Source organism: Lagenorhynchus albirostris, chromosome 1, assembly GCF_949774975.1.
Source record: "Lagenorhynchus albirostris chromosome 1, mLagAlb1.1, whole genome shotgun sequence".
Lineage (NCBI taxonomy): Eukaryota > Metazoa > Chordata > Mammalia > Artiodactyla > Delphinidae > Lagenorhynchus > Lagenorhynchus albirostris.
The window spans coordinates 8,447,594-8,462,876 of record NC_083095.1 but is presented as its reverse complement, the minus strand read 5'-3'; the positions used below and the strand labels follow the sequence as shown (position 1 = coordinate 8,462,876).

The 15,283-nt window shown below is 43.2% G+C and overlaps 1 protein-coding gene across 4 annotated transcripts in view; it reads left to right on the top strand.

Annotated features, from left to right (window-relative positions):
* The window catches only part of AK7 (adenylate kinase 7), a 54,364-nt gene extending 40,020 nt beyond the window's left edge, over window positions 1-14,344 (top strand). For 2 of the 4 annotated variants that reach the window (XM_060165481.1, XM_060165473.1), the window contains 6 exons: window positions 3,283-3,411; window positions 3,845-3,913; window positions 8,171-8,368; window positions 10,794-11,014; window positions 13,857-14,015; window positions 14,306-14,344. In XM_060165481.1, coding sequence (XP_060021464.1) covers window positions 3,283-3,411; window positions 3,845-3,913; window positions 8,171-8,368; window positions 10,794-11,014; window positions 13,857-14,015; window positions 14,306-14,344 — 815 coding nt within the window. The remainder of the gene's footprint in view (window positions 1-3,282; window positions 3,412-3,844; window positions 3,914-8,170; window positions 8,369-10,793; window positions 11,015-13,856; window positions 14,016-14,305) is intronic. The other 2 variants (XM_060165490.1, XM_060165494.1) reach the window with 2 other exon arrangements.
* Window positions 14,345-15,283: the final 939 nt, after the last annotated feature.

Here is a 15,283-nt window from a genome sequence, read left to right as displayed (position 1 = left end):
TCCCACAGATGCAAGAGAGGCCAAACTGGGTCAGCAGCCTCTGTCTTCAGAGGGGAACGGGGAGGGAGACAAACCTGCCTACTGTCAGTATGCCCTCCCACCCACTTCCTACAAGATGGCGAGGGTGCAGTCAGTCCCCTTTAACCTTAGGAAAGTACTTTTTTTCTTCAAGTTTGTCCCAAACTCCTTCCTATTCATATTTACCTGAAACTAGAAACACGGACCCAGGTCATGTTTAAACAAAATAACACCTGTGAACCCATGGCATTAACCTATGTAGAAATTTCACAGAACGAGGACGCAGAGGTTAGCACACTTCTCCCTCACGTGAACCAATGTGTCATCATGTGATTCTAAGGAGTCCAGCAGGACAGATCTCACAATCCCACAGTGAGACACCTCCGTATCCTCTTCTATTCATGATTCCACTCCCGTCGGCCCCTGACTGTTCAGCTAAACTAGGGACTTGGTGAATGCACTAGAATGCACGGAATCCCACTGGTTGGTGGGATTCCAGGTGATCATTGAACCAGTCTTTCAACTTTTCTGTGAGTTTGAAAATGAAAAGTTGGGGAGGGGGATGTATGTGAATGTATCAACTTTTATGTCGATAGCATCGTGTCTCTACTGTGTGTCGATTATTTTAAAAACCTTGGTTGCAGCTATCTGTTTTTAAACTAAGTTTTAGTAATTATGAATATGCATTAATATTAGCATTTTAAACATTACTGTTATTTGAAAGGCAGACTTAACATTTAAAAAAAAGAAGAAGAAGCAGTGTGGTGTTTTAAAGGCCATCCAGCAGGGCTGTGCTCTTTTGCTTTAAAACAGAAGTGACCATCCCCTTCCGAGATGCTCAACGCCACCGGCCAAGATCACGAGTGTATCTCCAGGAGGTCACAGTTCTCTAGAAAAAGGTGCTTGGGCTTGGCCCTTTGCGTACTCACATTCCATAGTTATCATAAACTGCCGCTCAAGCTCCCTTCTGGCGTGATGAACACTTATTTCTAAAACAAACAAATGAATGGCAAAGCTCACTCCCTGAAATAAACCAAAGGATGCCTTGGAGGGGGCCGAAGCTAGATTTCCGAGTATGTGCCTTTCCTTACCAACGAAGCTTTTGAAAATTGAAGATAGAATGTTTAAATAAAAATTGTCTTTTGATATTAGTGTATCCCTCAGTAGGGCTCAGTAGTTGCGGCACACAGGCTCTCTAGTTGTGGGGTGTGGGCTCAGTTGCCCCATGGCATGTGGGAGCTTAGTTCCCAGACCAGGGATTGAACCTGAATCCCTTGCATTGGAAGCCGGATTCTTAACCACTGGACAACCAGGGAAGTCCCCCCTTGACATTTTTAAAATGTGGGTTTAGGGACTTCCCTGGAGGTCCAGTGGTTAGGACTCTGCACTTCCACTGCAGGGGGCATGGGTTTGATTCCTGGTTGGGGAACTAAGATCTCGCATGCACTGCGTGGCGGAAAAAAAAAAAAAACAAGAAAAGAATGTGACTTTATTTCTTTACAGCATTTTGAACCTTCCTGAGAAGTAACATCAAATCATTTTGAGGAATTTCATTATGTTAAATAACACTTTTGATTATTTTTTTTGTCTCTGCCATAATATTTAAATTTCTGAAAGACACAGTTATTTTCTGAATCAGTTACTGCCTAATGATTCGTGTGCCAATGAAAGGTAGAAGAAAGGAGAGGTGTTTTAATGAGATCATTTTACTGTCATTAACAGAGTAATAAAAAGAGACCCCAAATTATTTTATATTGTAGACCCACCAATAAACTGAAAGTATAGTGCTACCCTAGAAAGAGCTTTGGAGATCAATTTCTCAAACTCGTCAAGCTTGTATTGCTGTAATGTATACACTAAGCCATGTAAGGGCAGGGCTGTGTCTTGGGAATGATAGCTGTTCAACAATTACATGATAGATGAATATTTTGGAGGAGTTACATCATTGTCTTGGAAGCACTGTGATAGTTTTAGAACAAACTCCTCCAAGCAACTGCAGGAACCCTGTGCCCATGGCTGGAGAGGGAACTGTCCAGTGGGGTGAAGGTCTGCAATGCCCACTGGAAAAGGCAGGGAAGAGGGGGCCACGCTCCTTTCTGCAGCCTTAAAGAGAACAGTGCCTTTAAGGGTCAAGATCAAGGTTGATTCTTATTCAAATGTAGCAAATATTTATTGGGCACCTACTATTAATAAATTGTGTGTAGGGAATTCCCTGACGGTCCAGTGATTAGGACTCTGGGGTTTCACTGCCTGAGGGCCATGGTTAGATCCCTGGTCTGGGAACTAAGATCCCACAAGCCGTGCGGTGCAGCCAAAATAAAAAATAAAAATAAATCATGTGGCATCAGCACGCATGGATACTATCCCACCGAATTCTCACAACAGAAGCATTTATTATCACGTATTAAGGTTATAGAAGCATATATCAAAACAGAATTGAGTAAATCCTGCTGGCAAGTGAGAACACCCTGGATTCCTCCAATTACTCCTCATTCAACTTCAACCAAAAGTTGTGACCACGGAAGAACATTCTGGAAGCGCAGACATAAGCATCCGATTCTGTTCTTTCCTGCAGACAGGCTCACTGGGTTCTCCTACTTTATTGGGCATGAGAGTTCATGTGTTGTGCTCAAAATACAAAACCACATATCACTTTAATGCAAAAATAAGAGATTTTCAATAGTAATTTTGACTGCACAAGAATTTTTGAGATCACTTTACTTTTTAAATTTTTTTTAACATCTTTATTGGAGTATAATTGCTTTACAATGGTGTGTTAGTTTCTGCTTTATAACAAAGTGAGTCAGTTATACATATACATATGTCCCCATGTCTCTTCCCTCTTGCATCTCCTTCCCTCCCACCCTCCCTATCCCACCCCTCTAGGTGGTCACAAAGCACCGAGCTGATCTCCCTGTGCTATGCGACTGCTTCCCACTAGCTATCTATTTCACGTTTGGTAGTGTATATATGTCCATGCCACTCTCTCACTTTGTCACAGCTTACCCTTCCCCCTCCCCATATCCTCAAGTCCATTCTCAAGTAGGTCTGCATCTTTTTTCCCGTCTTGCCCCTAGGTTCTTCATGAACATTTTTTTTTTTTTAGATTCCGTATATATGTGTTAGCATATGGTATTTGTTTTTCTCCTTCTGACTTACTTCACTCCGTATGACAGACTCTAGGCCCATCCACCTCACTACAAATAGCTCAATTTAGTTATGTAGAATGTGACTGCACAGTAATATTTTTTTTCTTTTTATTAGGTCGACTAGAAGATGAATATATAATTAGATTTATAAGAGAAAAGCTAAAATCCATGCCTTGCAAGAATCAAGGTTACATTTTGGATGGATTCCCAAAGACCTATGATCAAGCCAAAGACCTGTTCAACCGTAAGTGTGGGTGTTACCTTTATTTTGAATGTTTACATTCAAATAAGTCACAGCTTTATTGTTCAGAGTAACAGTAGTCACAATTAAAATAAACAAAAAAATCGGAGCGACTATACCTAAAATGCAGGCTTTCCTAGTTATGGCTAGTTTTCATTAGTGACTACTAGTTAAAATATTTAATTATTTTAAAAATAATTTTATTTATTTATTTATTGGCTGGGGCCGTTCTTAGTTGCAGCATGCGGACTTCTTAGTTGCGGCATGCATGCAAGATCTAGTTCTCCAACCAGAGATCGACCCAGGCCCCCTGCATTGGGAGTGTGGAGTCTTAACCACTGGACCACCAGGGAAGTCCCAAAGTATTTAAATTTTTTTGCACAATCCTTAGTAATAATATGTAATAAACTTGACAATGTATATTTTGTTTTACCAGAAGAAGAGGAAGAGGAAGAGGAAGAAGCCAGAGGCAAAAGGTTTCCCTTTGATAAATTAATCATACCTGGTAAGTTTAAAAGACTTCTCCAAGGTCATATTTAAAGGAATGCCATTTGATATCTCTTTTGTACCAAAACAATCCTTTTGATGTGAATAAAATACCTTTTGTTTGTTTGTTTTAGGAACAAAGTGAAACGATACACTTAAAATCAAACTTCCAAGCTAAAGAATTCACTGGGGGTAAATATCAGGGGTATTAAAATTCTCAAATGGACAGCAGTCCCTTTGAGAGCATTCATTTCTGCTGTTCCTTCCTGTAAGAGAGCAAAAGATTAGCCAATCTGTTGGTGCCCTGACTTTTTTTTTTTCTGTATTTAAAAAAAATTGAGGTATAGTTAATTTACAATATTATATAAGTTTCAGGTGTACAACATAGTCATTCACAAGTTTTAAAGATTATACTCCATTTGTAGTTATTATAAAATATTGGCTCTATTCCCTGTGCTGTACAGTGTCTTGGCTTCTGAGTCAGTTGGCAAGACCCCCAGGGACTAGATCACTGCCCCTCCTTTCTGTTCTGCTTCAGGTGCTAGCCACGCCATAATCTTTTCTGGAGGACATTCAGAATCCAGAACTGGGGCTTCCCTGGTGGCGCAGTGGTTGAGAGTCCGCCTGCCGATGCAGGGGACACGGGTTCGTGCCCCGGTCCGGGAAGATCCCACATGCCGCGGAGCGGCTGGGCCCGTGAGTCACGGCCGCTGAGCCTGCGCGTCCGGAGCCTGTGCTCCGCAACGGGAGAGGCCACAGCAGTGAGAGGCCCGCGTACAGAAAAAAAAAAAAAAGAATCCAGAATTGAGGCTGGGCAGGAAAAAGCTGCTTGGTTCCCTAACTCCACAGCAAGTTTATCCTATTACATATTTACACAGAGCTTTCACAACATACCCTTGAAAGAGAAATATAAACAACTTATTCCACAAAAAAGGATTTGCTGAGCAGGCATTTCTTGTGACTTTGCCATGAACTTTAAAGGTTTTTTTTCTTTTTTTATCAGTTTGCATGAGGTTTAATCAAGTTTTGGTCATATGGTAAATACAAGAACAGCTATTTTCAGGAACTTAGCCTAAGGCTGTGACTCGGAAGGGCCTGCTTGCTCACCGTGTCAAAGTCCCCAGGAGAGTCGGTTCACAGCTGTAATCCTCTCCTGCCCCTGGTCCAGGCACAGCTTGTGATGAAGCTTCTGGAAGCAGAGACCATCAGAGAGCAGTCATCCTCAGGGATGGATATTTACCATTTGCCTGAGGCAGGAACATGAAATGCCGGAGGAATGGGCCGTCTTAGATTTCCTATTAATTTATGTGTTTGCCTCAGAAAAAGTTAAAAAGTAAAGTTGATTAGTCTAAATAACCAGGTCTGTCCAGTTTATGAGAGCTGATCACTTCTGGGCGACAGTCATTCATTGCAAACCCCGTGGTAAATCCTCCCGTTCCCCCTGAGGCAGCTGGATAAAATTCACCCCAACCCAACATCTGTCATGCACCAGGCACCACACAAGATGGGAGCTTATTGAGCCTTTCCACGAGCCTGTGAGGTAGGAATTACTCCCATGTTTACTTGATCCAGAGCCTGAAGCCCAGAGACTAATGCAAGTCCGCTTCGCTGGTAAACGGCAGGGCTTGGATTCAAACTCAGGTCTTCTCATGCCACTGCCTCCAAAAACCAGAATGAATGAAACCCCTCCCTAAGATAAGAAAATGGAAACGCAGGAGGTAAAATGGTGCATTATTCTTAGTCCTGATCCCCTGGGCTGCCCTCTCTGTCGGATGCGGTCCAAACATGTCTAAGATGTAATCTCTTTGGAATGTTTAGTCTGTTCTTTTCAATTAGCCTCTTTCTAGAAATTGTCATTATTTTCTATCTTCCTGAAAGAAATCAGATCATTGTCTCATTTGTGCTGCGGGATTTTAGTTTGTGGCAGTGACTGAGACACGTGAGGCTAATGCCATTGAAAGAAGAAGTTATTACTCACATTTCCCCAGAGAAGGAAGTGTGGCAACCATGCAGGGCCACGTGGGGAAGCACCAGGCTTGGTCAGGAGGAGGGGAAAGTCGAGGACACAGCCTTTCTTGGGGTTTCCATGGGAAAGGCAAAGCAGGGCAGAGTAAACAGCTTTTTTAGAGGATTGACTAGTGTGAGTAGTTGCAGTGGGCTTTGGTCTCTAGTTGCCTGGTCCTGGCCCTGGGATGAGTTAAGGCAGGAGAAATATTGGTTTGTTATCTGAGTTATATAAAGGGCGTGGTTGGCTCGCATATGTAAGGCGTGCTCTCATTTCAAATGAATTGTTTACTATCTTCAGAGGTAGCCCTGGGAGGGGCATTCTCTCCCTAGGTCTGTAAGCAAAAACATCATAAGATACAGAAAATAAAAAGCATGCTTAATATCAGCATCAGTGCTTGATTTGAATGATGAAACATTTGATTGTACAGTAATTCAGTCCTAGGTGGTATTATCTCTCATTGATAAATCATTGCATTTTATCACTGTTAGCGTATATCCATTTTGATTCTTTTCAGATCTGTTAGTTGAAGGAGACAAGTTTAAAGCTATACCTATGTGATGAATATGGAAAAATGTGTTAAGACATAGATTTTTCACATGGCTCCAGATAGACCTCTTTGTCGTATACAATCTCACCAAGCAGAAATCTATTCCTTGTTATCTACAGTCAGCCCGTTCAAGGACAGTAGATGTCCTGAATCATTATCTTGAGACACTGCAAAATCTTGAAGTTCTTTCTGAATCACAAAAGAGAAAGGACTTTAAAAAATATATCATCTAGTGGGAAATACATTTCATCATATTAAAACTCTGAAAATTAGAAGCCAAGTATATCACTTATTATTTGCAATATTTTATTAACTAGAATCTTCATCCCCCCAATCACTGGAAAAAAAGATACAGTACTACATCATGAAATTCTTAGATTATGAACAGAATTATTAAGTTTTGATCTACATGTCTTAGATCATAGAGCTTAAATAGATTCAATTTCTGGTGAATTTATTGACATAATTTCAATTTAAGTACTGTACCAGCATGTGGGCCTCCAGATGTCTCCTTTCTTTTGAAAAATATAGCTACTCGTGCAAATCAAATGGTGAAGGATGAGCATTGAAATTAAGGTAAAATAGGTCAGAAGAGTGGTCATATCAGACAATGATTATGAGTTTATAGGATCTTATTCCGTAAGCTCTGTCCTCAGCCTTTGTTTTCACTATTTGCTTTCACACGAAGCAGATGAAGTTCACACATGTTCCACGCCCCCTGGTCAGCACCACACTATGGACTCTACCCGATACACTTATTTTTCTCACCCACTCAAGAAAGCTTATTAGAATGCAGTTAAGTGAGAATGGCATTTTTATGTGGCAAACCAATCCAATTTTAGAATAAAAATTAAATCAGTCCCAAGCTTTGCCAGGCTCTTATAGGCAGCAAGTTATTTTCGATACACCTGGTTACTGATCTGGGCGCCAGGGTACTCTGGTCCTGTTGAGAACAGCTGAGAACAGTAACTCGTCTAGAAAGCTTGTTACACAGATCTACACTTTATTCACTCATTCATTCATTCACTCCACAAATATCCACTGAATTTGTGCTAGGCACTGGAGAAACAGCTGCTCTTACAGTTTAAAAGAAAATTGCAGGTGGGTGAAATGATCACTGTCATTAATATGATCCGTGTATCAAATATTCGATAAGCGTTGGCCATGTTTTACTGACCATAGATGTTTCATAGCCCATGGCATGAAGTGAGGGAAGAGCTCAACTCATGGAAAATTAAAATCCCAGGGGAGTCTCTATTTTTATTAAGTTGGCGAATCAGCCATGAAGGTATTTCCCTTATAGCCTTGAGTCTCTTTGGGAGCCTGTGATATTGTACTGGAAAAGTGACAAGATGATGACAGGTATCATAGGGTTATTAGAGATTTGCATTTACAATTTCTGCTGTTTTTATTTAAAATAAAAAGAAGAAGGAAGGAAGGAAAGCAGAAGGGAAGGGAGGAAGGAAGGGAAAGAAAAATAATAGATCTCACAAAATGCCCACTGATTGGGCTTCACAGTGTGGTCTCTGGAAGCATGGGTGATTGGCATGCATCCGTCCTCCATGAGAGGCAGCAAGGCGGCCAGCTTGTCAGGCCCTTTGCCGTGACAGGAGATCCCACCTGGTAACCAGACATTCGGTCGAGCAGTGGCCCGTCCACCAGCACATGCTTGCAAGCTCCGCAGTCACGGTGTTAACTCACGAGCTTCTCCTTCTCTCCAGAATTCGTTTGTTCGCTGGATGCCTCAGATGAGTTCCTCAAGGAGCGGGTGATGAATCTCCCCGAGAGCATCGTGGCGGGGACCCACTACAGCCAGGGCCAGTTCCTCCGGGCTCTGAGCAGCTACCGGGACAGGAACACTGAAGATGAGACTGTCCTCAACTACTTTGACGAACTTGAAATCTATCCGATACATATTGGTACGAAATAAACTCAAGGATAACCTGCAAGTGGAGCAGGGCTGCCCGGTGTCAGGACCCCCGGCCAACTGCGTGCACGCTTTCATAGGGCTGGGGGAGGGCAGGTCAGTGTAACCGTGTGCCCGGGGCCTGGGAAGTCACAGGATAAGACAGAGGAGTTGTCTACTTGAGGATTTGGTGGTGTGGCGGGTGTTATTGTCATATGAAAACATGCGGATATATTATGAAGTTGAATACCAAATTGGCATTTTTTATTTATTTTTAATTTTTTACCAAATTGGCTTTTTTTTTTTTTTGCGGTACGCGGGCCTCTCACTGCTGTGGCCTCTCCCTTCGCGGAGCACAGTCTCCGGACGCGCAGGCCCAGCGGCCATGGCTCACGGGCCCAGCCGCTCTGCGGCATGTGGGATCTTCCCGGACCGGGGCACGAACCCGTGTCCCCTGCATCGGCAGGCGGACTCTCAACCACTGCGCCACCAGGGAAGCCCCCAAATTGGCATTTTTTAAAGGGCACTTCAAAGATATGTGGTTTGCTGCCAGCTGCTTTGGGCCATTTCCCCAGTGTCCTTGGGGGCAGCGTCCTGTCCCCCTAGCATTGCAGGACACTGGTGCTCTTCACAGAGCCGCTCCTGGCCTTTAAGACCAGCCAGCTGGCCCCTTAGCTACTCAGAAATCAAATAGCTCTTCATCGTATTCCTCCTGTTTCCTGTAAACACTTAACTCAGGGCTGAGCACCCAGCAGGCATCCAGTGAATATGATCTCTCATCAGCCTCACCTCCGCCATCATCGTCCCTGCCTCCAAATCCAATCTGCTGTAGCTGTTTCTCCTCCCCTTGGCTTGATGGGCCCCTGAACTTCCTTTCTGATTTTCTGGGTCTTGACAGCTCTTCTTTGGGTTTGGTGAGAAACTGCTAGCCTGGTGGAAGCTTAGCAGCCAGGCTGACCTTTGGGATCTCCCGAGGCCTCTCTTCATCCCCCAGAACCAGCTGAGACAGCATCTGGATCCTGGAGTCCTGGGAGGCTTAGAGCTCCTCCACTCCTCCCCTGCCCTCCCCCCTCCTTTTCCTTCTCCTTCTTTTGGTCTTAATATTGACATTAGTCACATATTCTGGAGTTTGGACTTTTTTCTATTCGAGTAGGCTAACTGAAACAGTTAATTTTTTATGAATTGGAAATGTATCCTAGGGATTTGCCTGGTGATCCAGTGGTTAAGACTCCGTGTTTCTACTGCAAGGGGCATGGGTTCGATCCCTGGTCTTGTCCGGGAACTAAGATCCCGCATGCTGGGTGGTGTGGCCAAAAAATTAAAATAAAATAAAATAAAATAAAATAATAATCCCAGAATCAGGACTTCCCTGGTGGTGCAGTGCTTAAGAATCCGTCTGCCAATGCAGGGAACATGGTTCGATCCCTGGTCCGGGAAGATCACACATGCCGCGGAGCAGCTAAGCCCGTGCGCTACAACTACTGAGCCTGTGCTCTAGAGCCCATGAGCCACAACTACTGAAGCCCTCGCACCTAGAGCCCGTGCTCGGCAACAAGAGAAGCTAACGCAATGAGAAGCCTGCGCACTGCAACGAAGAGTAGCCCCAGCTCGCTGCAACTAGAGAAAAGCCCATGTGCAGCAATGAAGACCCAAAGCGGCCAAAATAAATTAAAAAAAAAAAAAAGTGTCCCAGAATCATTGATTCTCAGAAACAGAAAACAAAAGAAACCTGGAGGTCACCCAGCCCAGCCTCCAAGTACAGGACTTCCTTCTGTGGAAACCCCCAAGTGAAGTGCCCCAGTCTCTGCTTGAATGCTTCCCGGGGTGGAGAACTCATTCCTCTTGAGGAGGTCCACACGCCCATCCATCCATTCAAATCAGCGGTGACCGTCACAGCTCAGACCTGAGCCCCAGTCTTGCTCCCTGTGACCCCCAGAGACCAGTCTGATATTTGCCAGTGAGGCCAGAAATTCTAAACTGTGCTGGTAACTAGAAAAGGAAACACTCATATGGTAATTTACGCAATCTACCATCACAAGATTATAGTAATAGAATTTTCCCAAAAATGGATTCAGAATAGATTGCAGGCAGGACCAGATTATATATTTTTTTAAAATTTATTTTTGGCTGCATTGGGTCTTCCTTGCTGCACGCGGGCTTTCTCTAGTTGCAGTGCGCGGGCTTCTCATTGGTGGCTTCTCTTGTTGCAGAGCACAGGCTCTAGGCACGTGGGCTTCAGTGGTTGCAGCACGTGGGCTCAGTAGTTGTGGCGCACGGGCTTAGTTGCTCCGCGGCATGTGGGATCTTCCCGGATCAGGGCTCGAACCCGTGTCCCCAGCACTGGTAGGCGGATTCTTAACCTCTGCACCCCCAGGGAAGCCCCAGGACCAGATTATAAATGTCTGTATTGCTCTCTTCCTCTCTTCTGGTTTTTAAAGATGTAGGAAAACTCGAAGACGCTCAGAACAGACTTGCTATCAAACAGCTCATCAAAGAGATTGGGGAGCCTCGCAATTATGGTTTAACGGATGAAGAAAAGGCAGAAGAGGAGCGGAGGGCTGCTGAGGAACGGCTGGCCAAGGAGGCCATGGAGGAGGCAGAGCGACAGCACAAGGAGGCTGCGGAGACCGCAGAGAAGATCGCTCGCTGGGAGGAGTGGGTGAGTGTGTGCACACGCGTCGGGGCGGGGGAGTGGGTGGGGGATGGGGGCTGGGGGCTGGCAAGACCATTCCGGCCTCTCGCGCTTCCCATCCGGCTAATAGAGAAATGTCACGGAAATACCCCAAACAAATTTTTGTTGTTTTTTTGTTTTTGTTTGTTTTGTCACATGTACCATTTTTTTTTCTTTTTTTTAAATTTCTTTCATATGTACCATTTTTTAAAAGATGCCCCGGTCTTTTGCTTAGGGTAAATAACAAGGATAATAACAGCTAGCCATTGACATAGCATTAACAATACACATCGTTGTAAGTGTGCCATTTGCTGCCTGTCAACCTGGTGATTTCATCTGGTTTTCCTCCATTTACCCATCCAACTTGGGTGGTCAGCCTCATTCTACCCTTCTTCTCCAAATCACTGAGTCCTATCTATTCTGCCTCCTAAAACAGCACTCACATCCACCTGCAGGGCTCCCTTCTCCTGACCAGGGTGCCAGAATGATGTGATGCCTTCTGGCCGGTCTCCCCAGCTCCACCCTCCATCTCCAGTCTGTTTCCCTGCTGCTGCCAGGTGATCCTCTAAAATACAGATCTAGGCTTCCCTGGTGGCGCAGTGGTCAAGAATCCGCCTGCCAACGCAGGGGACACGGGTTTGAGCCCTGGTCCGGGAAGATCCCACATGCCGCGGAGCAACTAAGCCCGTGCACCACAACTACTGAGCCTGCACGCCTAGAGCCCATGCTCCGCAACGAGAGAAGCCACTGCAGTGAGAAAATGGCGCACTGCCACAAAGAGTAGCCCCCGCTCGCCGCAGCTAGAAAGACCCAATGCAGTCAAAAATAAATAAATAATTAAATAAATTTATTTAAAAAAAACAAAAAATAAAATACAGATCTGGACTTCCCTGGCAGTCCAGTGGTTAAGACTCCATGCTCCCAATGCAGGGGGCACAGGTTCCATCCCTCATCGGGGGAGATCCCACATGCCTCTTGGCGGGGCCAAAAAAAAAGAAAAATACAGATTCAGCACGTCCATTCTCTGTTTAAACGCTTCACAGTCTGTTCATCGCTGTTCGATGAAAGTCCAAACTCCTTACCATGGCCCCCAAGGTCCTCTGTGACCTGGCTGCCTCTGACATCTCCGTGCATTTAAATAAAGTTCCATCTGTGTGATTAACTTCTTCCCTTGCTTCAAGTCTTTGCTAAAAGTCATCTTTCTAATGAGGCCTTTCCTGGACACCATATTTAAAATTTCAGCACCCGCCCCACTGCATAACACGTCCTATCCCTTTCTATACTTTTAAATTTCCCTCTTGGGACTTCCCTGGAGGCCCCATGGTGAAGGCTCCTCGTTTCCCGATGCAGGGGACACAGGTTCAATTCCCTAGTGGGGGAACTAAGATCCTGCATGCCAAAAAAACACAAAAACAAAAAAAATTAATTTCCCTCTTTGCATTTATTCTACCTAAGGCAGTAAATGTATTTTATATCTTTATCTTGTTTCTTGTCTTTTGGCTGCACATTTAACTAATGTCCATGGCCAGGAGTGGGCCGGACTGATGGGCTTAAGTCCCACCCAATCCACTAGGCTGAGAAGGGAGATTTCTCAAAGGAAATCTGGAATTATTAGTCCTGAGAGAGGGGGGCTGTATGCTGAGCATAACACAAGTCCACCAGATCAATACCTTCGAGAGTTTCTACTAGCACTTTTTTTTTTTTTTGGCTGCGTTGGGTCTTCGTTGCTGCACGCAGGCTTTCTCTAGTTGCGGCGAGCGGGGGCTACTCCTCATTGAGGTGCGCGGGCTTCTCATTGCTGTGGCTCCTCTCTTGTTGCAGAGCACAGGCTCTAGAGTGCGCGGGCTTCAGTAGTTGTGGCGTGCAGGCTTAGTTTCTCTGCGGCATGTGGGATCTTCCCCAACCAGGGCTCGAACCCATGTCCCCTGCATTGGCAGGTGGATTCTTAACCACTGGGCCACCAGGGAAGTCCCTATTCGCACTTCTATAATTCTGTGATCCTTCCTTCCTTCCTCTTTCTTTCCTTCTTTCTTCCTTCCTCCCTTTCTTTCTCTCTTTCTCTCTTTCTCTCACTTTGCTTCATCTGGACAGCTAGAAATTAGTTTGGTTTAAGAAGTGAGGTAGGATCATCATCATCATTATCATCATCACCATCATCATCATCATATCATCAGCATCATCTTTTTGCCTGTCCTAGAGGGATTTGGATTGCCTAAGTAATTAAGAAAGTGAACATACTAGAGAATGGACTTGAGGATATGGGGAGGGGGAAGGGTAAGCTGTGACAAAGTGAGAGAGTGGCATGGACATATATACACTACCAAGCGTAAAATAGATAGCTGGTGGGAAGCAGCTGCATAGCACAGGGAGATCAGCTTGGTGCTTTGTGACCACCTAGAGGGGTGGGATAGGGAGGGTGGGAGGGAGGGAGACGCAAGAGGGAAGAGATATGGGAACATATGTATATGTATAACTGATTCACTTTGTTATAAAGCAGAAACTAACACACCATTGTAAAGCAATTATACTCCAATAGAGATGTTAAAAAAGAAAAGAAAGTGAACAAAAGGGGTGATTAATAAAGATAAATCATGCTGGAAAAAAGAAAAAAAGAAGTGAAGTAGGGGTCCAGTTTATTATTTTCTATATGACTAGGCAGTTGTTAAAACACCACTTACATATTTTCCCTGTCAATTGGAAATACCATCTTTATCATAACATGATGAACATTTATAGCAGTATCTACTTCTAGTGCACTCTGGGGTGAGTCGTATGAAACCGTTCTTCTTTTTCCATCTATTGATTGCACCCCCGAATGTTCTATTTGTAGAGTAAACGACTAGAGGAAGTTAAAAGAGAAGAAAAAGAATTACTGGAGGCCCAGTCTATTCCCTTGAGAAACTATTTAATGACCCACGTCATGCCAACGCTTATGCAAGGTCTGAATGAGTGTTGTAAGATCAGACCCGATGATCCTGTTGATTTTCTGGTAAGAGATTGAAGGCTTTTTTTTAATATCAATTTGAAAATAAAATATACCCAAATCTAAATGAAAAGCCAGTTGAGACAGAGAAATTGTGTGTCTGGTTATTTGGGAAATAGCCTCTAACACCTTCATCCCATTTTATAATAAGATTTTTGTTACTCATTTCAAAGAAAAAATTTGTGCACTTTCATTTTTAAATTGTAAACATTAATAGTACAAATTAATGTACTATTAATTCTAAATTAATAGTACATTCTAAATTGTTGACTTTTTTTCTTTTTTCTCAATTACAGGCAGAGTATCTTTTCAAGAACAATCCTGAAATGCAGTGAAATTTTAAAGATCTCATGTCATATACTTTTACAGAGCTGGAGATGACTTTAACATTGTAATTTGAAAAATTTCTTTAAAAAATGATTTTCTGGTTTTGGGGAAATTCTTTTTTTCTCCCTGCAAACAAATATTTTATTAAGTAGATTCATTATAAAAAGCTCTATGGCAACAAGTCACTACTTCATTAAAACCATATTTTGAGAGGTAAATTGTTAAAGTATCTGTGCATAGCTCATGGGATAAATATTGATTTAATATTTCATTCTTTGTCTGAGTATTCTGTACACTAATGTTTATAGTAATTTAATTTATAGCGTGAAGAAAATCAGACTATGTATTATTCTAACATGTAAGCTAATGAATTTATGTGATTTGTTATGTCCCCAATATTAGTGGTGTTAGAAACGGAGATAAATTAGAACAGTTTATGCTTTTTGAGTCACAGTAAGTCAGACATGTTTGTTTTCTGCAAGGTTGCTTTTTGAGTTCAAGGTCAGCACCCAACCTATGAGTCAGAGAGAATTCTAAACTACTTGGTAGAAAGATTCATGTAACAAGATGAATAATTTTTAGTATCTGTGATAATTAGAAAGTTGCTAAATATTTTTAACCAACTAACTTTACCACTATGGCCTTTTCAGCTCTAAAAATCCTATAATTCCCAGAATTACACTGGATGAGAAATCAGTTTAGGTTGATCTTAATGGCATATATATTTCATTTCTTTAAATAATGAAATCTGAATATAACTGCACTCTTTTTTTGTGTGGCAAAACACACACAACATAAATTTACCATTGCAACCATGTTAAGGTGTACAGTTCGGTGGCACTAAGTACATTCATGATACTGTCCACTCATCACCACCATCTAGCTCCAGACCTTTTCCATCACCCCAGTTGGAAGCCCTGTACCCATTAATCAGTCACTCCCCATTA